Genomic DNA, 26,493 nt, shown 5'->3' with positions numbered 1-26,493 from the left:
TGATGCTGCAGTTTCAGGTCTTCCGTGCTGCAAAACTGCAACAAGAGTGGGAAAATTGCTATCCTAGTTTCCCTGCAGTAGATGATGCTGTTCCTATCATCTCTGCCAGGAAGAGTTTCACTAGCTGGGTTTGCCACTCAGGTTCCCCAACCTTTTTGAGCTTACAGGCTGCTGCAGCTTACCTTCAGGCACATGGTGAAGATCCTTGTGCTGTGGTAGTATCAGCTGCCAAAGCAATGAAGCCTTGTTGGGCAGAAGTGCCACTTGGCCCCCACCGACTTTCTAAAAACATGTGGCAGGCAAATACACTGGGGACCCCTGTTCAAGGGTGTTGGCTGCTGTGAAGACATAGGGGCAGCCCTAGCTTATGCTCGTGGCATAAGGAGAGAGGATGATCATGAACAGTTTACCACAAGGCTGCGTTGAGGTATTCTGGATTAATGTCCTTCGTTCTGTTAGCTAACAGAAAATCAGCCCAAAGAGGAAGAAGCCGTAGTGGGGGGAAAAAGGCAGCTTAGGCACGAGTGAAAAACAAACTGGGACCCATTTTATCTAGCAGAATTGGAAGGTAGAAAAAGTCAAGCAGTGGCTCCGTTCCCAGGTGGCAGCTGCATCAAGTGCTGTACAATCATCTGATTTCCCAAAACTGGAGTGTCCATGGGGAGAAGTCAAAAGATAAGGCAACATGTAAGAGGGGTGGAGGAATCTGCAGCCCATTCCCCTCCTTCTGGGGCTGCAGCCCCTGTGCTCTCTTCCTCCCTCTGTCACTCAGGCAAGGCTTGGACGCAGCAAGTTTGGCAGCTGATGCTTTTGTACTCCCCATGACAAATGCACACATGGTACAATCTGAAGGAGGGAAAGAAAAACCAAACATTGATGTAAAGCTGTTGAGTAGCACTGTCAGTCAAATATTCTCTGGGAGCAGCAGTCCTGAGGCAGGCCTCTCTCACCTTTTGGATATTACTCAGCTTTCTTTAATTTTTCTTTCCTTGGCACAAGTACTTTTCGGATGAAAGGCAATACAAAGTATAGTGTGAGAAACAACACATGGCCTATGAAATAAACAGACTGGTATACCTACAAAGGAAAGAACAGAGGGGGTCAGTGGTAGACAGGTTATTGTTTGTCTCTTCCCCTACCGCTTTTGTCAGTAAGGAAAGGTTCGAGAGACCATCCCTTTCCCACAGAAAATTTGGAGTCCCTCATTACCTTGATCCACTTTTCCCAAGTGAAAAGGCAAAATGGCACCAGAGAATATCCCATGAACATCCAGTGGATAAATTGTTGAAGAAAATAGAAGAGAGGCCGCAAGATGGTGATTGAAGTCAATTTACTCAGCAGCGGACTGTCTCGTACCAGACTGATAAACTACAAGAAAAAGAGTTTAGGTTTATACCCCACTTTTCTCAACCATAAGGAGTCAAAGCATGTTACAAACTCCTTCCCTTCCTCTCCTCACAGCAGACACCTTATGAGGTAGATGGGACTGAGAGAGTTCTGAGAGAACTGACTAGCTCAAGGTCACCCAACAGGCTTCATGTGAGGGAGTGGGGAATCAAACTGGTTCTCCAGATTAGAATCCTCTGCTCTTAACCATTACACCATGCTGGCTCTAGTTACAGGGTACCATTCTGTGTTCAGATATCTTAATAGAATTACATTCTATAATTAAACTTAGTCTAAATTGGCTCAGAGTTCATTTCAAGAGCTGTCAAAGAATGTTCATTAATTCAGTATGTTACAGCTTCATTGTCTCCGTTAAATTTGAATATACTTATAATCACACAATAGGCTGAGATATGCAGGACATCTGGTGTGGCCTCCCTATTTCACTAACACGAAGGGGGAAAAAGGTCTCAAAAACAAATTCTTAGCCTGCGGAATGAACTGGCTCTCAGTCAGCTAAGGCTTCAGTTGCCTGCTCCACTAATGCAAGCATGCAGCAGTGCACTGAACTATAGCCTGATGGAAGCATGGCAGAGTGCTTATCACCAAAGAAGCTCATCCACATCCTTCCTGGTGATGGGCTGTCACTAAAGAGCGACTGTTCTAACAACAGCCAAGCAAGCAGCAGTAAACCGGCTTGTCAAGCATCACCACTCCAGCTCCTCCTCACCTGTCTTTCCACAATGACAATCAGGAACTCCATTTGGAAGCACACCAAGTAGCCACAGTGCAGCCCATGCCAGATGGCCAGGAAAAGCAAAGATATGGCTTGTGACAGTAACTTGTTTCCCAAGAACTTCAGTCGTTTGTAGATGTAGCTGTTAGGGGAAGAGCAAAGAAAATTAATCCAATGGGCATTTGAGCAGCTGGAAAAAGGAGGATGGCCACCAGGGATATTGCAGATTATCAATACCGTTGCAGCCAGAAAGTTACACTCAAAGCTACAGAAATGGTTCAAGGAGGTGTGAGCCACTAAAGGAAGAGGTACTTGCTCAACATTATTATCTCTGTCCACGTGGCTGAAATCATTTTTCTTTTTAGGGAAAGGAAGTCAAGTTTCTGAGAAGCTGATGATGTTTTTTTGTTGTTTTGAAAAAAAAGGCACCCTATATACTCGAGTATAAGTCGACCCGAATATAAGTCGAGGCACCTAATTTTACCACAAAAAACTGGGAAACTTATTGACTCAAGTATAAGTCTAGGGTGGGAAATGCAGCAGCTACTGGTAAATTTCAAAAATAAAATAGATACCAATAAAATTCATGAAGGTATCTCACTGGTTGTAAGAAAAGTTGAGTAAAAGCAATCTTCATGATCAAAGGACGAACAGGATGAAGGCAAGAAGGGAGACTGCAGTCTTTAAACGCTACTAGTGCAATGGAATCTCTCTCCAAGTGGATGCCATGCTTGTCAGAACACAAATTCCAAGGGCACAGAGTAGTACCTAACATGGTATTCAGAGTCAATGGAGCAACTCTAATTGCAAAGACTGTGGCTTTAGCAAAGCTGGAGGATTTGCAAGCCTAGATTTACATAAAAACACAAAAGGGAATGGTGAATTTAATACTCAAAGTTGGATGCAGGCAAAATGCTTCTGCAACAGCTGGTGTGATCTTCTTTCTCTGTGTGCCACAGCTCTGGCGGCCATCTTGGAATTACTCCATATACTCAAGTATAAGCCGAGGGGGGCTTTTTCAGCATTTAAAAATGTGCTGAAAAAGTCGACATACTTGAGCATATAGGGTATTCAAGTTCTCCCTCTTGCATTTGCTTTCTGGGATCTGTGCATGTTCCTCAAAGAAATGCATGAAAGTTATGCTATGGCATAATTTCTACCAGAGGGAGGCTGGGCTTCAGTCCTGTTTGGGATGTCTCTCCTCACAAGGAGATGATCTCTCTCTGTTCATGAGTGTGGGGAAGTTGCTGTCTTCAGAGGAAATCACACGCCTTGGTCCATATCCCTCTTTAGCAGTATCGTACACGTCTCATGCTGAGAAACATTTTAATTGCAGCCGCCGTTTCAGTCATCTACCACTACTGCTTTGAAATGCTAAGATTGTATCAGGGTTGTCCTCGCCACTCTCAGATGACACAGTATGTCAGGTCAAAGGCTCCATGGAGAATACAGTCATATGAATCAACTTGAAAGGTCCACTGCAATCAGACAATTGTCTCAACTCTGAGTAGAATGCCTTATTAAATGGCCTCAAGGAACGTGCCCACAATTCCACAGTACAAAACAAAGAATTGGAACTGACAATCTTCTCCCTTATAAAATTTCCCTGAACACATACCATCTGTTGCACTTTACCACCTATTATCCTCCCAGAGAGGAACCTGACCCCTCCCTTTTCTTTTTACTGGGGTGATCTTAATTGAATTGGCCATAATAGGGCACCTATTATGATGCTAACCGCTGTTTTTAAGTAGCTTTTAATGGATTTTAGTATTATATTGTTGTTATCGATTTAATTAATTGTATATGTGAATGTTGTTCACCGCCCAGAGCCCCCAGGGGATGGGGCGGTTTATAAATCGAAACAATAAAATAAATAAATAAATAAATAAATAAACAATGTCAAAGGAACAAAACCTGCTTCGTGTTCTAACTTGTGGAGGAGATCACCTCTGACATGGCAGGATCCTCTCAACAACTGTATGGGAGTTCTGAAATGCCTTCTGTGCAGAAGTCTGCTAAGCCCCAAATCTGCAGAAATGTTGCAGGACCAGAAAGCTTTTCATTCCAAGTGGCTTCATTTAGCATTCCTGGTCATCTTTGCCTGCTTACTCTGCTGCTGCTTATTCTGTGCCATCAGATATAAATAGCTGTTATTGTTTCATTCCTCTTTTGCGAAAAGCACCCAAAGTATTTCATTAAATAAAGCCCAGTGGAGCATTTCCCAACCTCTGGCAATTTCACCAGGCCATTACCCACCCCCAAACAAACACATCTGAACCTTTCCATTCACCAATAAAAGTTGGAAACATTTTCACAAAACATGGTCAGGATCTCTTTTTTGGTACTTGTGCAATATCTGCACTTCCCTTTCTCTCGCAAAGCCTCTTCCTCACCACCTGGGCTAAAAATGTTTTGCAGAAATGCAAGCAAACACTATGGCTTACCGGGCTACCCAGGCGTTGGTGTTGATGTTGAAGGAGGAAATGGTCCCTGTAAAGAAAGGCGTCGTCTCAAACAACCAGATTTTCATGTTGGCACAAGCATCCCATTTCAAGTGCCCTTTCTCATTCTTTCCATTGTATCCAAGGCCAGTGAGGATGCACACTCCTTCCTGTAAGAAGAGCCGTGCACAGTTTAGCATGATGCAGTTCCTTTAACATCTGGCCTTTTCCAGATGACGGAAGGGATAATGCATGGCACACATCTAGGGGATGTAAGACTCAAGACTTACTGTGACCAGCCAGCAGGTAACATACTTATAGAGTATCACCTTGCCCCAGATCAATATATAAAGGCAACGGAACCAGAACGGCTGCTCCTGCAAAGAGAAAGCAAATAAGCCAGGTGAGATTTGTACTGCAAGCATTAAGGGGAGTCCAGAGATGGCCAGTTAGAGTTCCACTCATTTCAGTATGTCAGGTCTCCATACTGGGTGGTGAATCAGATACAGTACTTTGAGGGAAAGCTACTCTTTGACTCAAGGAGTACAAATGAACACTTGCAACTGGACAAAGATCTACTACACAAACACAAGATGATGTTGACTGTGGCTCTCACCAACAAGAGATGAGGAATAGTGTACAAGCAAAGGATTATATGCACAAGTAAGTCAGGTTGGAGAATGCCAAGCAACTGCTCAACTGGATGACACAATTCTGCATGCACAGCAGCATATAAGTATTAAAAAGGAAATAGTGGGAACATTAAAAGGATGAAGAGTGCAGTCTGTATAACTGGGAATAAGTATGATTCTCTCAACATTTTAGATATGCAAGATACAGGTTACTGTTCAAAAACTGCAGTGCTGCAAACGTGTACAGTGACCAGAAAAATCAGTACAAGAGGATATGGGACATCCACCAAGCTTCCAGGGGGAAGTATCTCTTGGGTTCAAGTAACCAGTAAATACCACTGGCAAGCTGATAATATATAGCCCAGGGGTCGGCAACCTTTAACTCCCAAAGAGCCATGGGGGCGGGGCCCCGCCTCCCCAAGCCCTGCCCCCACCCTCCCCAAGCCTTGTCTTCAGCATGCACGCCAGCCATGCAAGCGGACGGATAGAGTAAGTTGCAGGGGCGGCTTCATTTATGGAGGACACTCCCAGCTGGGCAGGTGACAGCAGGCGCCAGACGAGGGAAGGAGGGGAAAGGATGCCGAAGGAAGGGAGGGAGGGAGGGAGGGAGGGGGGGGGACGGGGAAGGAGGCGCGCGCGCCGTGTCCCAAGGGCAACTTGCCGTCGTTGGTGTCACTGCTGCTGTCTATCCTGCCCAAGCGTATATAGTGACCAGAAAAATCAGTGCAAGAGGATATGGGACATCCACCAAATTTAGACAGTGGTGGTGACGCCAACGACGGCAAGTTGCACTTGGGACACGGCGACCGTGCCTCCTTCCCTGCCCACTGCTTTCTTCCTCCCTCCAGCGTCCTTTCCCTTCCTTCCCAGGCGACAGATGAGGGAGCCACAGTACAAGGACGAAAGAGCTGCATGCGGCTCCAGAGCTGCGGGTTGCCAACCCCAATGTAGCCCTATGTTCAGGCAGCAGGTTTTTGCAACTGTTCAGATCAGTCAGTTCTCCAGCATGAAACAGGACAGTGCCATATTAACTGCAGGGCAAGGTAGTATTTAACTGTCATGGAGGCTTGCAACCACATTACTCCAACACAGCACTTTGTAGGACACTCTAGCACAGAGTAATGGTTAGAGTGGACTAGGATCTGGAGATGCAGGGTCAAATCTCTACTCTGCCATCAAACTTGTTGGCCAGTCACACATATTCTGCCAAAGCGACACATAGGGTTGTGAGGATAAAATGGAGGAGGATGGAAGCCTGTGGATCTCCTTTGTGGAGGAAAGAAGACTACAAACAAAGTAAATAAATGTATCACAAAAGAGAATGGTAGGGAATAAGCGAAGTAAAATAAAATGGCTAGCCATGATACAGTCAAAAACAGGAATCATGGGGTACCTTAAAACACACTTATTATGACATGAGGGGAACCCACTTTATCAGATACATAGGGACCTGGGTTCGTCATGTGTCTGACTAATTGGTCTTTAAGGTGCCATAATCGCTTCATTATTCAGAACTCAGTATATCAGTTTGTCACTCAAAAGTGCCATATAGGAATAAGCAAAGGTGTTGAGAGCCAGCGTAGTGTAGCGGATAAGAGGGATGGAATCTGGAGAACTGGGTTTGATTCCTCACTCTAACACATGAAGCCAGCTGGGTGACCCTGGGCTAGTCACAGTTCTCTCAGAACTCTCTCAGCCTCACCTACCTCGCAAAGTGTCTGCTGTGGGAAGGCAATCGTAAGCTGCTTTGAGACTCCTTGTGGTTAAGAAAAGCAGGGCATAAACCCAAATTCCTCCTCTTCTGCTTCTTGTTCTGAAATTTTATGGCACTTCTAACAACGATGTCAACAGTCCTCATTCTGATTTTAATCCATACCTAAAGTTAGTGCTTCTTTGGATCTAGCACTACTTACCATATAATCATCAGAGACGAAGTATTCATCTGGGATATAGGGACCCAGTACAGTGTAGACCACCAAGAAAAAGAGACCCAGGAACAGGCGTTTAAGAGCAGGTACGAAGCTGAAATGGACATGTCGTAAAATAATTTCAGATCAGGTCGTGGAGTGTTTCAGAATAATGGGAAGTGAGGTGATATTGTGGTGCAAACAAACAATCTATATATATATATATATATTTCAGAGCTGGAGTGCGTAACTCCCCAAGTGGTGAACAATGCTGCAGAGTGGTGTGGGAAAAGCATTACACTGCCCAGAGTGGCACTTGGGGCATCACTAATATGGGAGATTACCTGTTGGGTCTTTGACCTGGTACATCAGTCAATTCGCCCTTCACCAGCTTCTGATATTGTGTCATTGAGAACTGAGGCCCCACCATGAAGGCACCATAGAAAAAGGAGAAACCAGAGACCTCCAGTAACGTAGGAACTCCCCGTACGGCAAATCGCTGTTGTTCTGGGGTGAGGGCCTCCTGTAACATAAAACAAATAGCAATTAGAATCTATTGTCAAGAGTCATAAGAATCCCTCCCTAAATGTCAAGACTTCCAGCCATTTGGAATGCTACATAATGACATCAACAACCAAAGACGTACTGCTGAGTCTCAAATTCCTATTTGCTTTCTATGTCTTTGGATGAAATAAGCCTTTTCCTGAGATCTTAGCTTTGCTCTCGTTAACCCTAGCAAATGAATACTGAAACAAGGACTGGCACCCAGTAGGAGTTGCAATAAGCTCAAGGGCACATCAGCAGATGGCACTGCTCTGCCCCATCCCAACCAAACACTCTGCCCCTTCTCTGCACATATGTGCTGGTATCAATTTATCAAACAGTCCACATGGCTGACAGCACTTCCATCTCTCGCAGCAATCTCAAGATTGCCTAATAAACACAGCACAGGTAGTATCATTTGTGAAGGGTTTACCAGTTCCAGCCTTCATTGTTTTGGTTATTTAATCCACATCACTACTACCTGCAATCTTTGCCCTTCAGTCACTTGGAGTAGTGACCTTTCCTGGTGGCTATAATTTTAGTAGGAGGATGTAGCATGACCTCATCTGATCTTGGAAGCTAAGCAGGGTCGGTACTGGAAGGCAGGCCACCAAGGAAGCCTCTGTCATGGAAGGCGATGGCAAACCACCTTCCATTGCCTTGAAAGCCCCTTGCTGAGGTTGCCATAAGTTGGCTACAACTTGATGGCACTTTACACACACATCTTTTTAATCTTCGTGCTAGTCCCCTTAATTCAGTTTAACTTCCTGATTAAAAAGGAAGAGGAAAGAAAATGCATTCACTCACCACTTCCTTCCTGCTATCATAGTAATCTAAGGCCAAACCTAGAAAAAAAAATACAACATGATTAAGTGTTTGTGGAAGCAGATTGAAGGACTGTGCCAAGGACTGCAAGCAAAGAAGGTGAAGATCTGATCAGCGCCAGGGTGGAAGGAATGGTGGAGCTCAACTAAGGAGCTTTGATCATCCTCTAAGGAAGAACACTATTTAAATCCAATTAAATGTCTTTTTAAAAGAGATCTCCATACTGACACACACACACACACACACACATTCCCACCTAAGCCGCAAGAGTTGAGGGCCAGAGGGAATCTGTGGCTCAAAACAAAAGGTGAAGCAGACTTACCAATCAGTTTGAGAGTCAAGACACAGTGCGGCATGGTCCATTTGATGTCGTAATGCTCTGTAGCAGTGAAGTAGTAGCCAGCCATCAGATATGTCTGAAAGACAGCAGCCAGAATAATACGTTGCTCCCCAGGCAACGTTCCCCCCACCTCCTGCCTCAGGGTTCCACGCAGCACTTGCAGAAGTGGGCAAGAACAGAGTCCCAGAGAGAGATGCAGAAGGAAGAGGTGCGTTTACCATCTGAAAGATGAAGGTTGTAGCAACGGCAGTGACTGTGCGGCCCATGAGCCTCAGTATGAGGAACTGTATGAAGACACATAGGAAGGAGTGGCAGCACTGTGATCCTAAGTAAACAAGCCAAAAATAAGGGTTTGAAGGACATACAGAAAAGCATGGACACATACCCACAGGTGCCGCAGGACTCACTAGTCACATAATCGTCTCCCTCCCCTCCTTACCAAAGTTGAAGTAGGCAAGTGAGAACCCCGTTAGTGTGTTGTATAGGTGACTGAGGTAGATCTCCTTCTGGAAAAGAAAACGACGCTGGAACAAGGCAAAGGGGTAGCCTGAAAGAGAGAAGAACACCCCAAAGAGATTCCATTAAAAAGGAACCTCACATTCCCCAACCCCAATATGGTAACTATCCAAAATTCTTTTTTACCAGTGGTGGCCAAAATATTCCATCAGCTTTACAGGATGGCAAAAATTGCAGCCCAACATCTATATTTTCTTTTATTTTCTTTTATGTACACTGAGAGCATATGCACCGGAGACAAATTCCTTGTGTGTCCAATCACACTTGGCCAATAAAGATTCTATATGGGGTTGGTTTCAGGTAGTTGGCTCAAGGCTGTCTGAGCCTTCCATTCTTCAGAGGTTGGTAAAATGAGCTCCCTGAGAGTAATGTACAGCTTGCTGAGAGTAATGTACAGATGACTGGGGAAGGCAATAGCAAAACACCCTATAAACATAATTTGCCTGGTAAATGTTGTTATGGGTCAGTAATGACCCAGTGCCTGCACAGGGGACTATGTTTACCTTTATATGGATCTAAGCTTTTGCCTATAACATTCAACCATCTCTTCTTCATGCATCGTTTGGCACCTCCAGATGTGTGTCTTCAGTCCTGTGCCTTGAAGCTGGTGTGAAACAGGTGGCCACCTCTGCTTGGTTTGCTGCCTTGAAGCGCACTGCCTCATACCCTCAAGTTCTGACACTTTTCTCAACCCCCCTCCTTTGTTTTAGGCACATTCTGATTCCTTTGCAAGTCTGTCCCGCTCTGGCTTGCCTGAGCTAGGCTTCTGATAGAGCTTGTACTTTGATTAAAAAACACTTGCAGCTATTAGACTGGAGTCATCTTCTATCAAATGCCAAACAAATATACTCTCCAGCATATTTGGATTTTACTTCTTCAAGACCATTTGTCAATAGTAACTATCTATATTCTCTCACAGTTCCGTCCTGCTGCCCTTCTTCTTGGCCTATTTCAGTGCATTATGTATTGCCGATCTTTTAAAGGGATTTCCCACCATACCTCATGGCCAAAGGATTTGCTCCTTTGGTCTTGAGTTGCCTGAAACCCTGTGGTATTTTCTTTTCTCATGCAAATGCTTTGGCAATTTAAGAGTTTCTCTGATAACGCCCTCCCCTTCTTGCAACTTTTCCCCAGACTTCCCTCTGTGATACACCTCTGAAGATGCCAGCCACAGATGCAGGCGAAACGTTAGGAACAAAATCCACCAGACCACGGCCACACAGCCCGGAAAACCCACCACAAACAGTTTTCCCCAGCTGTTTGAAGGATTATCACTTATTCAGTCCTGTCTGAAAACAAATATCACATCTCTCTGGCAGTTGCCAAATATATCTTGGCTGCACTTACAATTTGAGCTAATGCCATTAACTCAGTGCCTAGTTAAATATCATGTGATCTTTGTGGCTATTTTAACTGCAATTTTAATTTGCTACCTGAAAGTATAGATTCAATTTTTTGCCCCAGAGCAACAAATGCTCCTTCTCTAATGCATTTTAATTATTGGTATTGGCTTTCAAGGCCAGAATCAACTGGTTCTTGTGGGTTTGCCGGGCTGTGTGGCCATTCCCTGGTAGTTTCTGTTTCTAATTTTTTTGCCTACATCTTCAGAGGCATGTCATGTTAAGATGTGTTTCTCTCCATGGCACAGAGAGAAACATATGTCACTGTGATGTGCCTTTGAAGATGTTAGATATAGTGAAAATGACCTGACCATGGCCACACAGCCTGGAAAACCCACAACAGCCTACTGATGCTTGATTTGGTCTAAAAGTCTATGTGCTACACAGACTTCTTTGAATAAATAAATACCAGGAACGACATGTTCCAACCCACAGGTTTGGGCAGCTTTAGCAGCCTGCCTTTCTTAACTCCAGTAATGGAGGCAGAGAGGGAAGAAAATACTTCTCTGCTTTACAAAGATGCAAGATTCCAGTTTTATAGCATCTTTGAGACTCACAAGGTTTTTGGGCTAGAAGCTTTTGAAAGACAAAGCTCCGTTCATTGGGTATCTAGCTCTTGAAAGCTTCTACCCCTGAACATTTTGTTTGTCTCTAAGGGGCTATTGGACTTGAATCTCACTGTCTTCCCGCAGACTGACATGGCTATTCTCTGAAACTATCTTCAGAGTTGCAAGTATTACCTGGGAATATTGCTATGTAATATTAATAATGTTAAAAGCCCCACAGGCTTACCCTACATCAGGAGTGTCTGGCTCTGGCCCTCCAGATGTTCACAGACTACAATGCCCATCAGCCCCTGCCAGCATGGTCCATGAACATCTGGAAGGCCAGAGCTGGACACCCTTGCCCTACCTCTGCCACAAATTCCTAAGTCGTTACAAGTCAAAACCATGAAGAATATTAGCCAGAGTTCAATGAAGATGTTTTCAGTAGGGAGCCCAAGAGCCACACACTTCACTTTCATCAAGGGTTTAGAAAGAAGAATCTAAAATCCAATTTCCCCCGAAGTTCTGAAAATCATACTGAGGTCACTTGCTTTCTGCCTGGTTGAATATGGAACAGCTGAAGTTGTCCTTTCCAGGGATACGGTGTCTCCTGAGATGGCCCTCTCCATACTTTTTCATTCCTGCTTCTTTTCACTGTTGCATAAGTGAGTCAATTTTGTCAGATTTCATTCAGGGTGTATAATCAGATTAGTTTCTAGAACTAAAGGGTCTAAGGGTTGGATCAAGCCACATTTTCTCAAAGTGAAAAATGGAAGAGGGACCTCTTAAGCCACCCAAAAAGTTTAGTCTGGGAAACATGGGACCTGCATGGACAAAAAGTCCCATGAGATCAGGGCTGCAATCAGGAGAAGAATTGGGCAAGAACAACCCCTAGGCCTGGTTTAGTTCTGATCCATTTGCACCACAGGATGTGGGCTACTTTCTTCATAGTGAAAAGTAGCTAATACACTGCATAAGACTTTCCTTAAACTTCCTGTCAACATTTTTTTCTCCAAACCTTTACTGTAGTAAGCTAAAATGTTTCAGCTTCACGAAACATCAGCTTGTACAGAAGCTGACAGTTTCATTTTCAAATGGCTTGCAATGACACAAATCTGCTTTTAGCTGTTCACAGCAACAACATGCAGGGGAAACTGAACCCATGAGCACTGAGATGGTAAAAACCCATAAGAACAACCTAGAAACATCCATCAGTTTTCAGACATGACCACAAAAGTCTTACCGGCAATCTCACTTTTTACTAGCGACTGAAAACAACCAAGAAGTATTTCACTCATCATAGCAGAGGTATCTTTCTCCCCTAACACTGTTCGGATATACTAATTGTTGTCCTTCCAAACACCTTCTCTATAATTTAACAAAGCTTTAATGTGACTGATAGTGATCCAGCCAGATGCTGATCAATTTTATTTCTCAAAAGTCAGTTTCAAAGACTCTATCACATGAGTGAAAACAAGAAAACAGGATAAGCTTCAATCTCAATGCCTCCATTATTAGCAGCTGGGGTCACTAAAAGCAGGTTTAACCTCCACCCCAGTGGTATGAGTGTACCACGTCCCCCCACCTCATAAATTTCTGGCTTCAATTCACTCCTATGTCTGGATACTGTCTATACTTGAGTGGTGTGTGCCTCACAGGGATTCTGAAACCATCCCTCCCAGTCTTCCGAGAGCCCAGACATCCTGTGCCTTCCCAAGAGCCTTTGAACTACAAGATGTTCTCTTGTACGGATCCCATTATGACGTTGCTAACAAGACCACCAGGGATTTCTTGACTCACTTCCTGGTGAGATGGAATCTCTTCTGGCAACAGAAGGGATAACTCAGTTTTTCCCCATCTTTAACATAATATAGTTCTCCATCGAGCCCTTCATAGGTATCTTATCTTGGAAGCCCTGCATGAATCTATACTGACAGCCAGTTCGGCTCTTTCGCTGTGCTTTTTTGATGGATGGGTGGTGTTACCTTCTTTCTCCAGCTCCACGCTGGGCACAATACAGAAGTCACATTTTCTTACAGCCATGACTATTCAACAATACTGTATCATAAGAGAAGAAGAAGACGAGTTTGGATTTATATTTCCCCTTTCTCTCCTGTAGGAGATTCAAAGGGGCTTACAATCTCCTTGCCCTTCCCCCCTCACAATAAACACCCTGTGAGGTAGGTGGGGCTGAGAGAGCTCTGAAAAGCTGTGACTAGCCCAAGGTCACCCAGCTGGCGTGTGTGGGAGTGCACAGGCTTATCTGAATTCCCCAGATAAGCCTCCACAGCTCAGGCAGCACAGCGGGGAATCAAACCCGGTTCCTCCAGATTAGAATGCACCTGCTCTTAACCACTATGCCACTGCTGCTCTCTATAAGAGGGGATGTTACTGGATCAAACCCAAGTGGGAAAGGAGATTAAAATTATGATAGACTCTGACCCAAGAAGACACTTTTGCAGGAATTAAACCATCAGACCACATCCTGGTAGCCTTCAGAACATCCCAGCAAAGTGTAACAAAGGCTGCAAATCCTGTGGACACTTTCTTGGAAGTAAGCCCTACTGAACACAGTGGGGCTTCTGAAGAGATGTGCGCTGGCTGGCACTATAAGCCTGCTTAATGCTTCTTCTGCCTTAGTTTAGAACTACCATGATCTACAAACTGGGGCTTTCTATTATGACCAACATTCCTCCCACTTTTCATCAAGAAGACACAATTCCAAACCACTATGATCAAAATCTGCTCCACTTAATGAAAAAAATCACTTGTTAAATGCTCTGTGACATTTTAGTTTGCCCTAATAAATTATTATTATTACTATTACTATTATTATTATTTATTAAATTTAGTATACCGCCCTATCCCCGAAGGGCTTTAGTTTGTTCCTGCTACTGCTTTTGAACATAAGTCAGGAAAATTCTCTAGCTTCAAGAGAAGCAGTTTCATTTTAGAAACAGTCATTCAGCATTGTCTGATTTCCTTCCACAAAGCTTTCTAAGCTATTTTGGTATCAGACTGATAATACAGCTATGACTTCTCATTCATCCTCACAATAATCCTGCAAGGATTATTAATCTACACAACGGCTGATCTAGTAATCTGGGTTTTGGAGTTAGGGTAGTTCTTTGTTTTAAATCCAAAATTTTATTGTATTTAATAAATTGTTGGAAGCCGCCCTGAGCCTGTATGGAGAAAGGTAGCATACAAATGCAAGAATAAGTAAAGTGAACGTCTTACTTTCATTTTTAAACTGGAAAAATTATAACTAAGTCACTGAACCTTTATTTGAACTGGAGGCTTGGACACACATGTTGGAAGGTTCAGATCCATAACACTGAATCACTCTGGATATTGGGTTTAATGATTTACTGATGGAATCAAAGGTTCTAAACCTTTCACATGTGCTTCATCCTGCCTAAATCTTCCACAGCATTTATTGGCAACAGCTCAGGATCTTAAGACTGGAGACAGACCAAGAACATTTAAGGAAGTTTACTACAACAAATGCTTCCTCTGATATGTGGATTCATTTCTTTTAAGCTGTTTCTGGCTGAATAGATTTTTCACCATTATATTAAAAAAAACCCTGCCAACCCCAGTTGCTTAGAAACAAGGACGGGACAAAATAAATGAGCGATCCTCCATTGCCAAGCATGGCTTGATATTACTATTGTCAACTTCTGGAACAGGGAAGGGAACGATGTTGGCTGCTGCCAACCCCAACCTTTGAGCACCTTGAGAAAACCAATCAATCTATATAATGGCAATAGTCCCAACATGTGCATCAAAATACATAGAAGCCTGTGAACTAGAAACACCTGTGTATTGAGCAGCAGATAACAGACACTTGGCCATCATGATGGCATGTCCCGTGGCTGCTTGAGCCCATCTCTAACCCAATGCGTTCCTTTCCTAGCACAGGTACAAACTGTTTAAAGAGGGCACGGGGGCAAACAGTGCCTCATGGAAGCTGACCAGTTCCTCTGGCTTCCTTCCAAAGCAAGAGGAGGAGGAGGAGGAGGAGTTTGGATTTATATCCCCACTTTCTCTCCTGCAGGAGACTCAAAGGGGCTTACACTCTCCTAGCCCTTCCCCCCTCACAACAAGCACCCTGTGAGGTAGGAGGGGCTGAGAGAGCTCCAAGAAGCTGTGACTAGCCCAAGGTCACCCAGCTGGCGTGTGTGGGAGTACACAGGCTAATCTGAATTCCCCAGATAAGCCTCCACAACTCAAGCGGCAGAGCTGGGAATCAAACCTGGTTCCTCCAGATCAGAGTGCACCTGCTCTTAGCCACTACACCACTGCTGTGTACGTATCTAAGGATCATATTGCTAATCTTGGTTCCTTTGCTGTTTACTCCATTTCAGGGAGAATAATGGCATAGTACTAACTGTCGAGGCTCCATTAGGCCTTCCAGAATCCACAAGGAAGGAGAAAACAGTAAGAGAAGATGCTTTAGCACAGTTACTAGTGTGTGGAGGGGAATGAATGTGTGAGGGTCAGAAATGCATCTGCATGGATGAGGGTGGGGGAATCCAGATTCTCCTCAGCTTCATTCAGGTCTCCAGGAAACACCAAGTTTGCCAGGAGAAGAGCAACTGATCTTAGGGCTGAACAGCAAAACAATGTGATGCGCGGTGGGGGAGACAAGGGAGGTGGAGAAGAGGTTAACAAACTATTCCCTAACTTCGCATACTTAAACACAAAGAAATAACTACCGAAGTGCTTACAAGCATCCAAAAATGACAAATAAGGTACAGAGCTTGTGTGGTGTTACATATAGAATTCTGGACTAGGTCTTCAACTAAACTCATCTATGAAATTCTCTTGGTGACACTGGGCCAGTCACACTCTCAGCCTACCCACAGAGTGGTCGTGAGGATAAAGTGCAAACTACCACTCTAAACTTCACAGGTCAGGGGATAAAAATGTGATGGACAGATAGGACAACGTGCATACTCTGAAACAGGAAAGCAAATCAATGGAAAAGGAGTGGGTCCAAGCACTTCTCCATCCGACTAGTCTCAGAAACATCCAGCCCAATTAAAGCCAAGATGAGACATTTTGGAGGATTGTGCACTGACTGGAGGAGAACAGCCTGCAGAATAAATGCTCTGCTTTGAGCTTCAGCAGTAGAGAGACTGGGCAGGACACAGATGTGGGGAGGCTGGTAAAGAAGCTGGCAACCTAAATGAGTCTAACAGAGACAACAAACTTTGGGGATGAGAAATGGTGCAAGCTTGTAGGGAGCATGCATTCACCTGCAGGACACCCTCCCAGATGAAGACCTGGTTACAGGATGGAATGAGGGGAAAGTTCTGAATAAGGAAAACAATTCCAAATTCATACACAGGGAAATCTCAGAATTCCTGCAAGTGAAGTTTTTTAAAAATGAGTTTATGAACAGGAACCTGAAATTAGTTAAAACATGCTTGATGGAAAGAAGATGCAGACATATGAAGTTCAAGGATACCCACAGGCAACCTGTGCTGGATTTCAGCAGCACCTGCTCCTCAGGGAGTGCTTCCCTTGCAAGTATCACAGCCGCTTAAAAAAATCAGCACATCTGCCTCAGCTCATTCTACAGCCAGTCATAACCCATCGTTCCCATGCTGTCCTGTTAATAGGACAGCCACGCCTTGACACCCTGCATAACCTGTTGGATATGAATGCTTTCCAAGGGTGTGAGCTCATTTAGGTCTGTGTATCCTCCTGGGAATCACACGACCATGCAAAGTATTAAGCATTAATCTTCAAAACACCCTAAAGCAGTACAGTTCATTTCACACCTCAGTTATTGTCTAATGTTCCTGCCTTGAACATGTGGAAATCGTTGCCGCATAAATTGTGCATAGGATTGGGGCTCACCCAACTTCATCTTATGCTTTTCTTGGAAGTGACTTGGAAGGTACCAAGTACACCAGGACTTCTCAGCAGATATGTTTCAGACTTTGAACTCAAGTCGGACTTACTTCAGAGCATATATAAGATTCCGCTGACTCACCTTAGTATTTATTGATTGATTGATTGATTGTTTAGTTTTCTATACCGCCCTATTACCGAGGGGCTCTGGGCGGTGTACAACATAGAATCTACCACAATAAAACCAAACAAAGGGAGCAAAATTAACTACATATAAATAAACTACAAATTGCACAGGCTCCATCAGTTTTAAAAATATAATAACTAAATCCCTTTAAAAACAGCGGTTAATACGATTAAAATGGCATCCAACGAGACCCATATTAAAAAACCCTCCCCAAGAGGGGGAAACGCCGGATCCCCTTAATATAAAGGGATCCTGATATAAAAGGAGCAAGAACAAGAACAAGAGGGGGCACCTCACTCAGCGGCTGGTCACTCCAAAGGCCTGATGGAACAACTCAGTCTTACAGGCCCTGCGGAATTCCCCAAGATCCTGCAACAGTATATAGTAACGGTATATAGTAACGGTATATAGAAAGGTGTTTTGTTAAAGAGTTGTGTAAATTACAAGCGATCCAGCCATGCTTCGTGTCTTGGCCTCTGTGAGTCCAATTTTCACCACTTCACAAAGTGATTCTTCGACTCTTTAATTTCAAAGCGCACTATGCAGCAATGCTCCCACCTGGAAGAACAACTTTTGCCTACTAGAATTCTTAGTAGTCTTCTTCGATAGATCTAAAACTTCTTTTCATTTTTGTAGCTGAGATGCAGTGCAGGATAACATACTTAAATGGACAGGCATATTTTATGTATTTCCCTTTCAGGGGTGGGTCAAAGGTTTTTGGTGCCTCAAGTGAGCTAGGGGTTTGCGACTCCCCCCTGCTCCAAATATTCTACATAGAGAAAAAACACATTAACTTCGATCTAATTTGGCATCTCTGAAACCCTGTTCCTCTAGTTCATCAGATACAGTCAGGCCATATCTAGATCTCTGCCTTCTCCCAATCTCATTTCTGGGACATGCATCTTTCCCATGTAAAAGCCATCACTTTTTAAAGTTATGCAAAGCCTAGACTGAAGGTTCATATTTATTAGTAGTGTGGGTCTTTCTAGTCACATGCTTTTCTTTGGCTGGCCAGTGTTAACACAAAATCCGATCTCTCCTAACACCAGGGATGACTTAGTGCCCTTTCCCCATCTTGCACTGGGCTGCATCCTGGAAGCTAGGTATCAAAATAGTGTGTGCTTGCAGGCACAAGTTAATGATCGCAGGTGGCTTGTTTGATGGAATAAGTTTAGAGAGGAAAAACTCTGGGAAGAACTGACCCAAAGCCAGTCTCATCACCTGAGCAACATTTTGCAAAGCACACATCCTAAGCATTATTACAGCTCCTCAATTTTGCTCAAACTAGTTTCATCAATCTTCTGTTGACTCAAGAGAAGCTAGCAGAACCTGCCACTTAGATGGTATCTCCATAGACGCCTCCATGCAGATGCTCTGACTGCCTTCCATTTTAAAGCTACCCAGGTCCCTTCTATGCAAACTGCTCCTCAACCAAAGACTGTGTAACAGACAGAAGTGGAAATCCCATGGCCCTAAAGTAAGCCTTACTTCCACATAACTGCAATGTAGCATTGCAGTCTCAGAATCCATTCCAGTGCATCGTTCATATAATGAGTACCCACTGTTCATGTTCTTATAGGAACCTAGGCCTTCAGGCTTATATTGTTTTTAAGCAGAGGCGGGGAGGCTGACTTCCTGAAGCAAGTCAGCAGGACTCTTAACCCCTTCAAAAACAGTACAGAAGAAGGAATTCGCAGGAGCGAGACCACACTTGTGGCTTCTGTCTTCTACAGAGAGATTAAAAATAAGGGAGTTATTCAGCCACCTCTTTGGCATCAGTTTACCATCCAAGACTTTACAGCAGACCAGTGGACACCACAAATGCCAAGAAGGTTGGTCTGCAAAGTGACCATGCATAATCGGAACCAAAAAAAAGCCACTGAGCCCAGCGTCCTGTTCAAAGGGTAGCCAAGCCAAAACCTCCGAGAAATTCACAGCTGCGGGATTTCTTCCACTATTAGCTGGTCCTCAGCCAGGATTCATGTCAACACAGGAAGTGGACTCATAGACACAGCCAGTCAATGACAGCCTGCATGGTGTAGCCATCAGTGTGTCAGACTAGAATCCAGGAGGCCAGGGTTCAAATCCCCACTCTGCTACGAAATTTCCTGGGTCACCTCAGGCCAGCCTCTTTCATCCTAACTGACTTTGCAAGGCTGTTCTGAGAAGAAAATGGAGAAGTACAGCTGCCACACTGAGCTCTTCGGAGGAATAGTGGGGTACAGTGTAAAAAACACATAAAATTAACCCATCATCGCTCATTCCTACTGGCAAAATTCAACAGGGTGCCAAAAAACAAGGCACTCCTGTGAAATCTTTAAGTTCATGCCAGAGATCTTATTCTCCCACTCATGCCCATTTCACTTTCAACCTTCCACTTCTCCTTCTCAGGCACATGGTCTCCTTTAGTGCCTTCTCCCAAGTTACCCGCACAACAGCCCGACGAGGTAGGCTAAAGCAAGTTTGACAAGCTCTCGTGCAAATAGCAGGAGGGAATCGCGGAGCCGTCACACGTGCAGAAGTTTCCCTCGGGCGCCCCTCAACAAGTCCCTCACGCATGGCTGGGACTCTCCTCCCCTGTCCCGCTCCGGCTGTTACCCACCCATCAGAATGGACAGGATGAGGCGCAGCGCCTGCTCCGAAGAGCCCAGAGACCCGGCAATCTCTGCCAAGCTCATGCCAAGCCTGAACGCCGTGCCGCCGCCCTCCGCCGCCGCCATCTTGTCCGCCGGGCCGTTCCGCCGGACCCCTTCAGAAACCGGCGACAGGAGAAAGCGGTAGCACCACCACCGTGGCGGCGGCCCCCGCACCTAGGCCACGCCCCCTCCGGCCTCCTTCCCCGCGCCTATTGGCAGCGAGCCTTCCGGCTCCCGCCTCTCATTGGCTAACAGGTGGCAGAAGGGTGGAGCCCGAGGTGTCAACGCTTAACTGAGGCAAAGGTTACCCCCACGACCCCTCCCTCGCCTGCCTCGCGCACACACGTGAGGGTGGTGTCCGATTGGCGCGGACTGGGAGGGAGCCCGTTTCCTATTGGGAAAGAAAGGGCGGCCCTCGGAGCGTGAGGCGGATCTCAGCTTCTCATTGGCTGTCACGAGACAGGAGAGAGCCAGGCAGGGAGGGGGTATGAGCGGGAGGTATTCCCGGGGTTACTCTCGGGCACGAGGCAGAAGGGAGGAGTGGGCGCGGCCTCCGTTGGAGACCAACGGACTCTTGGCCGACCTGTCAGAGTGACGCTATAGCCCCGCCCCTTACCATAAATATTAAGAAGGCTGGGTCCCTGTGCAAATCTGGTGAATGGACGTCTGTTGGCACTTTTTGTTAACTGCCATGTCTTTTGTGGCTAAAAGACAATGGAAACGGGGATCTTAAAAATAAATGCTAATATAATCCACAATCCAAGTTGAACCCTTCAGATATGCTTAAAATTATATCTGTCTATCTATCTATCTATCTATCTATCTATCTATCTATCTATCTATCTATCTATCTATCTATCTATCTATCTATCTAGATAGATAGATAGATAGATAGATAGATAGATAGATAGATAGATAGATAGATAGATAGATAGATAGATAGATAGTAGGTTGCCATAATTTGGTACCCCAGTGGGTAAGATGCAATAAAGATGCAGGATCTGAGTTCGATCTTGACGGAAGTGGGTTTCAGGTAGTTGGCTCAAGATGAACTCAGCCTTCCATCCTTCTGAGGTCTGTAAAATGAGTGTAGATATCGGGGGAAGGCAATGGCAAACCAACCCAGAAAAACAGGCCTTTGTGGTCTGCTCTGCAGTGAGTGTACATTACCTTCAGGTCTGATTCTCAATTGTGCACATTTCCCTCGCTCACAAACTCACTGTGCTGCAGATGAGAGAATCCCTGCAGTTTCCAAAAGTGGGGAAAGTGCGACGTTCCTCCCTGCCTTTGCAGAGAAAGGGAAGGAGATGGGGTGCGTTACTCTCTGTTCAGGTTTTCTCACTCCTCCCTGCCTTCCCCCGCCCTAATTCCACCAATTGGAGGGGCTTATTTTATTTTTTATTTCAAGCCTAAAGATCTATCGAGGGAGCAAATTTGGTAACAAAGTAATGCAGCAAATAAAAAAAGCAGCAGACAAAAGAAACAAGGAAGTGAGGGGCGAGCAGTAGTTCCACCATTACATTCAGCATGATATGAAGGGCTATTTTAACATTTTTCAGTGAATATTTATCTTTAATCCAACAAAATAATGCTATATAAAAGATCGGGGGAGGTGCCAAAATAGTATTGCAACAAGGAAGCAAGCAAGGCAATGGTGGATGGGTAAAATGTGGGATCAGCTCATGCTGTCTAGAGATGCTTCACAGCAGGAGATTTTCCTTTGGAATGGAAAATTGCAGGAAAACCTCTTTGCGAAGCACACAGTAATGTGCAAACAGTAAGTCCACAAAAGTCTGCCTCATAAACATCATGATGTGACAGCACCCCATGCGTCAGTAATGACCTTATGCTTGCACCTTTATCTTTAATTCAGTGCTACTGAGTTTTCTTAAAAGCACTGAGCATAAGCACATTTTGTTTCCCCAGCACCAGTTGCCTCCCTTATTGTGGAAAATGAAGCCAGACAGGTCTGTCTCTCCATTTGTGCCCTCTCATTACATGTGCTTAAAAGCAAAGAATATCCATTCCCACATGTGGTTCTCCCTTTTTGGTACAGACATTAGTGAAAATATGTTATGCCAATTAATTTTTTCTTTTATCTAATAGCCAAGAGCTGAGCCCTGTGTGGCTTTTAAAAAACAGAATATTTTTATCTTGTCCTTCTTTTAAGGAGCTCAGGATGGCACATGAAAGTTTCCCTTCCTCCTCTTAGCCCTCGCAACAACCCTATGAGGTAGATTCAGCCGAGACAGAGTAACTGGCCCAAAGTCACCTGATGAGCTTTATGGCAGTGTAGAACTTTGAACCGGGGTCTCTGAGACCCTACCATTAGGCTGGAACCACTGTGATTTCACCTCTACAACCACCCTCTGCCTTCAGAGGCAAGAACAGAAAAGAGGTGTAGGCCCCTTCCGCACAAGCAAAATAATGCGTTTTCAAACCACTTTCACAACTGTTTGCAAGTGGATTTTGCTATTCTGCACAGCTTTAAACAGCACTGAAAGCAGTTTGAAAGTGCATTATTCTGCATGTGCGGAATGAGCCGTAGAGAAAAGGAGATTCTAAGCCCCTTTGAATCTCCTACAGGAGAGAATGGTGGAGTATAAATCCAAACTCTTCTTCTTCCCTGCACAACTCAGGCTGAAGGAGACACAATCCTGCAGTGGGCTCTGGAAACTCAAGAGTGGGTTGGAGTCTCTGGCAAATACTTGCGGTTGTCATGACAACAATAGGGCTATCCTGGGATATCTTCAGTCATTCATGGATGGCAGGTCATGCATTGGATTTAGTGTTCTTAGTTGAAGATGGAATTATTTAGGACTGCGTATTGGTTAAGTTTTCAACGTATTTTATTCAGTGTATTTTATCTATGTTGTAAGCTGTCTTGAGATCTGTAAGAAAGAAAGGTGGCTAATAAATATTTTAAATAAACAAATACAAATCAATTAGTGAGTGTGGTATGTGGTGGCGGGTTTTTTTCCCCAATGGTTCTTATGTCATGAACAGATCATTTCCTGATTAAATTTAAAGATGGCAGCCCTGGCCAGGTAATAACTTAGGTTGCTCCACCCTGAGAGGATGACAGATCTGAGGTTTTCTTGACTGCCTTTAGGGAGTTTTCTTTCAACATGATTGGAGCTACAGTCAGAACCCTGGACAGTCTGTGGCATACAGCAGTGATCTGAGTGGTGGATACAATCGCTGTGAAGGGGAGGACCACCAACTCTATGTTAAAAAATTATCCGAGGTTTGGAGATTGAGCCTGGGAAGGGCAGATTTAAGGGAGGGGGAAGAGTTTGTCAGAGTATAATGCCATAGAATCCACATTCCAAAAGCAACCATTTTATCCTGAAGAACTCCCTGTTGTCTGTAGATCAGGTATAATTCCAGGAGGTGTCTGGCCCCCACCTGAAGGTTCACAACTCTAGCCATGGGCCCTCCCACAGAACTGATGTCTGCTATACCAGGGAGTAGAGACAACAATCTTGAACACTGTGGAGGAAAACTAGGGTTGATGTGTCTTGAAATTCAGTCTATGGCTATGAAGGTAACAAGGAAAGGCCATCAATGACCTGTGCAGTTAACTGTTCCAAGTGGCGTGCAGGGTTGTAACTCTATCTTGGGAAGTTCCTGGAAATTTGAGAGTGAAGCCTGAGGAGGCTGGGCTTTGGGAAGGGGAGGGTTCTCACCTGGGTTGTAATTCCAGGAGCTTTCTAGGCCCCACTTGGATGTTGCCATCCGTACACATGGTCTGCTGTACATAGAGTCCCAAGCGGCTCAAAAGGTACCCTAAGCAGACCTGCTGTCATGTAGTCAGCGAGGTGTAGTGGCCATAAGTGGTGGACTGTAATCTGCAGAACTGAGTTTGATTCCCCATGCTGCCACTATAATCTGGTGAACCAGGTCTATTTCTCCATTCTTCCACAAGCAGCCTGCTGGGTGACTTTGGGCTAGGCACAGTTCTTTCCAAACACTCTCAGCCCCACCTACCTTGTGAGGTTTCAGTTGTGGAGTGGGGAAGGGAAGGTGATTGTAAGTCACTTTGAGTCTCCTTAAATGAAAAGAAAGTGGAGTGTAAAAACAACTTCTGTTTGATCACTTTTACTAGTCAACACTTGGCAGAGAAAACCTCTTTTCTGTGATCTCATGTGAATGCAGCACAATTACTTGATGTTATCAACAGGTCACCTGCTTTCAGCAATCAGCTCTTTCAGCCTAAGGGTGTAGACGGTGTCCTTGGAGAGGTGTGGCCCACTTGTCTGTGTGCCCCTTGCTCTTATATGGCTTATCACATCCTTCTAGGTGTGTGTGACCTAATGGGTCCAGATGGCTGTAAATTTATCTTTAAGAAAGCCAGGAGGCCTCAGCTATGCAGAATGAGGAAGATCACTTTTACTCAGGGATGTATCTACAGACAATGGAGTCCGGAGCAAACTCTCAAACTGCAGCCCACTCAGCTTCTTGTATTCTGGACGTTATGCCACTATTGATAGTGGCACAACATCCAGAACATGCGTGTGCAGCCTTTCCCCCACCCCCCACTGGTTGAGGCTATCGTTGAAAAGTGTGCACAAGCAGAGATGTAGCAAGGGGAGAAAGCGCCTGGTGTACTGGTGCATCCTCCACCCCCATCCTGCCCCGGAATGCCCCTGTCCAACCCCCACCACACCCCCACAGGGGTGCGCACCCAGTGTGTTGCACACCCCCGGTCCCCTTGGAGCTACGCCTCTGTACATGACAGAACAGGTACTGCTAAAACGTGTGCACAAAAGAATAGTATCCGCTGATATGTGTGCACGAGAGAACAGTACCTGTTGAAACGTGTGCACGAGAGAATGGGAGACGATTAAATGTGGGCCCATGTGAACAGCAACTTATTTGCCAGCGGCAGGCAAATACTTATTTTGCAATAGCTGGAATGCATGCATTTACCATGGCCAATCAGAAGAAAGCTGGATAGGTGGGGATACTGTGTGTACCTGCTTACGTGCTCACATTAACACATTTTTCCGTGCAAAAAAAAAGTTCCCGCCCCAACATGGCACAACAGCCAATCAGGAGAGACCCGCCAAGCCTATTGCGTGTTTGTGGGGAGTGTAACATTGTTTGAATCTGCGATAGACATAGATGTCTTCACTGGAAACATGCTGCAGTGGGGAGGGAGAATCTGTGATGAAAATGTGCCGATTCTTTTGAAACCTGGATGAATCTAGATTTAATTTTCAGTGGGGATTCGGCCTTAAAGGGGCTTACAAACTCCTTCCTTTCCTCTCCCAACAACAGACACCTGGTGAGGAAGGTGGGGATGAGAGAGTTCCAAAGAATTGTGATTGGCCCAGGTCACCCAGCAGGTTTCATGTGTAGGAGCAGGGAAACAAATCCAGTTCACCAGTTAAGAGTCTGCTGCTCAGGTGAAGGAGTGGGGAATCATAGAATCATAGAGTTGGAAGAGACCACAAGGACCATCAAGTCCAATCCCTTGCCATGCAAGAACACACAATCAAAGCACTCCCAACATATGTTCATCCAACCTCTGCTTAAAAACCTCCAAAGAAGGAGACTCCACCACTCTCCAAGCCAGTGAATTCCACTGTCGAACAGCCCTGATAGTCAGAAAGTTCTTCCTAATGTTTAGGTGGAATCTCTTTTCCTGTACCTTGAATCCATTACTCTGTGTCCTGGTCTCTGAGTCAGCAGAAAACCAGCTTGCTCCCTCTTCGACATGGCATCCCTTCAAATATTTGACTTCAAATATTTAACATAACTATCATGTCCCCCCCCCCCTTAACCTCTGCTTCTCCAGACTAAACAAACTAGCTCCCTAAGCCTCTCTTTGTAGGGCATGGATTCCAGACCTTTTACCATTTTGGTTGCCCTCCTCTGTACACGTTCCAGCTTGTCAATATCTATAATGAAAGCAATCATTCTTAAATTGTGGTGCCCAGAACTATACACAGTACTCTAGGTGAGGTCTGACCATGCAAAGTAGAATGGTACAATTAATTCCCTCGATCTAGACACTATACTCTTATGTATTCCAAAATTGCATTGGCTTTCTTGGCTGCCATATCACACTGCTGACTCATGTTCAGTTTGTGGTCTAGGGTCTACTAAGACTCCCAGATCCCTTTCACATATAGTGTTGTCAAGCCAGGTGTCACCCATCCTATATCTGTGCATTTCATTTTTTCTGCCTAAGTGTAGTATTTTACATTTATCTTTGTTGAAATTCATTTTGTTTGTTTTGGCCCAATCTCTGTAATCTGCCCAGGTCATTTTGAATTCTGACTCTGTCCTCTGGGGTATTAACTACCCCTCCTATTTGGTGTCATCTGCAAATTTGATTAGTATGCCCTCCATTCCATCATCCAAGTCGTTGATGAAAAATATTGCAAAGCACTGGGCCCAGGACAGAACCCTGCGGCACCCCACGAGTCACTTCTCTCCAGGATGAAGATGAGCCATTAATGAGCACCCTTTGAATTTGGTCAGTCAATCAATTACAAATCCATCTAACTGTAGCATTGTCTA

The 26,493-nt window shown here is 44.8% G+C and overlaps 1 protein-coding gene across 1 annotated transcript; it reads right to left on the bottom strand.

The window, feature by feature from the left end:
- Nucleotides 1–525: 525 nt before the first annotated feature.
- LPCAT3 (lysophosphatidylcholine acyltransferase 3) lies at nucleotides 526–20,171 on the bottom strand. Its single transcript, XM_048503124.1, has 13 exons — nucleotides 19,929–20,171; nucleotides 9,253–9,360; nucleotides 9,032–9,138; nucleotides 8,796–8,889; nucleotides 8,456–8,493; nucleotides 7,450–7,628; nucleotides 7,112–7,220; nucleotides 4,857–4,943; nucleotides 4,570–4,736; nucleotides 2,117–2,264; nucleotides 1,210–1,368; nucleotides 951–1,077; nucleotides 526–846 (listed from the first exon to the last, which is right to left on the bottom strand). Exons 1-12 carry the CDS (start codon nucleotides 20,044–20,046, stop codon nucleotides 961–963), a joined length of 1,431 nt encoding a protein of 476 aa, XP_048359081.1. The 5' UTR covers nucleotides 20,047–20,171; the 3' UTR covers nucleotides 526–846; nucleotides 951–960.
- Between the last annotated feature and the right edge of the window lie 6,322 nt (nucleotides 20,172–26,493).

This window comes from Sphaerodactylus townsendi, linkage group LG07 (genome assembly GCF_021028975.2).
Source record: "Sphaerodactylus townsendi isolate TG3544 linkage group LG07, MPM_Stown_v2.3, whole genome shotgun sequence".
In the NCBI taxonomy this organism is placed as follows: Eukaryota; Metazoa; Chordata; class Lepidosauria; order Squamata; family Sphaerodactylidae; genus Sphaerodactylus; species Sphaerodactylus townsendi.
The sequence above is the reverse complement of the archived record's forward strand: the minus strand, read 5'-3'. Positions and strand labels throughout refer to the sequence as shown.

What these genes read in the sequence shown, in the direction of transcription:
- LPCAT3 (XM_048503124.1), bottom strand. Translation starts at nt 20,046, where the DNA reads ATGGCGGCGGCGGAGGGCGGCGGCACGGCGTTCAGGCTTGGCATGAGC. An exon ending in CTTGACTCTCAAACTGATTG is followed by an intron (nt 8,494 to 8,795) that starts GTAAGTCTGCTT and finishes TTTTTTTTCTAG; the next exon opens with GTTTGGCCTTAGATTACTAT. An exon ending in TTACCTGCTGGCTGGTCACA is followed by an intron (nt 4,737 to 4,856) that starts GTAAGTCTTGAG and finishes CTCTTCTTACAG; the next exon opens with GAAGGAGTGTGCATCCTCAC.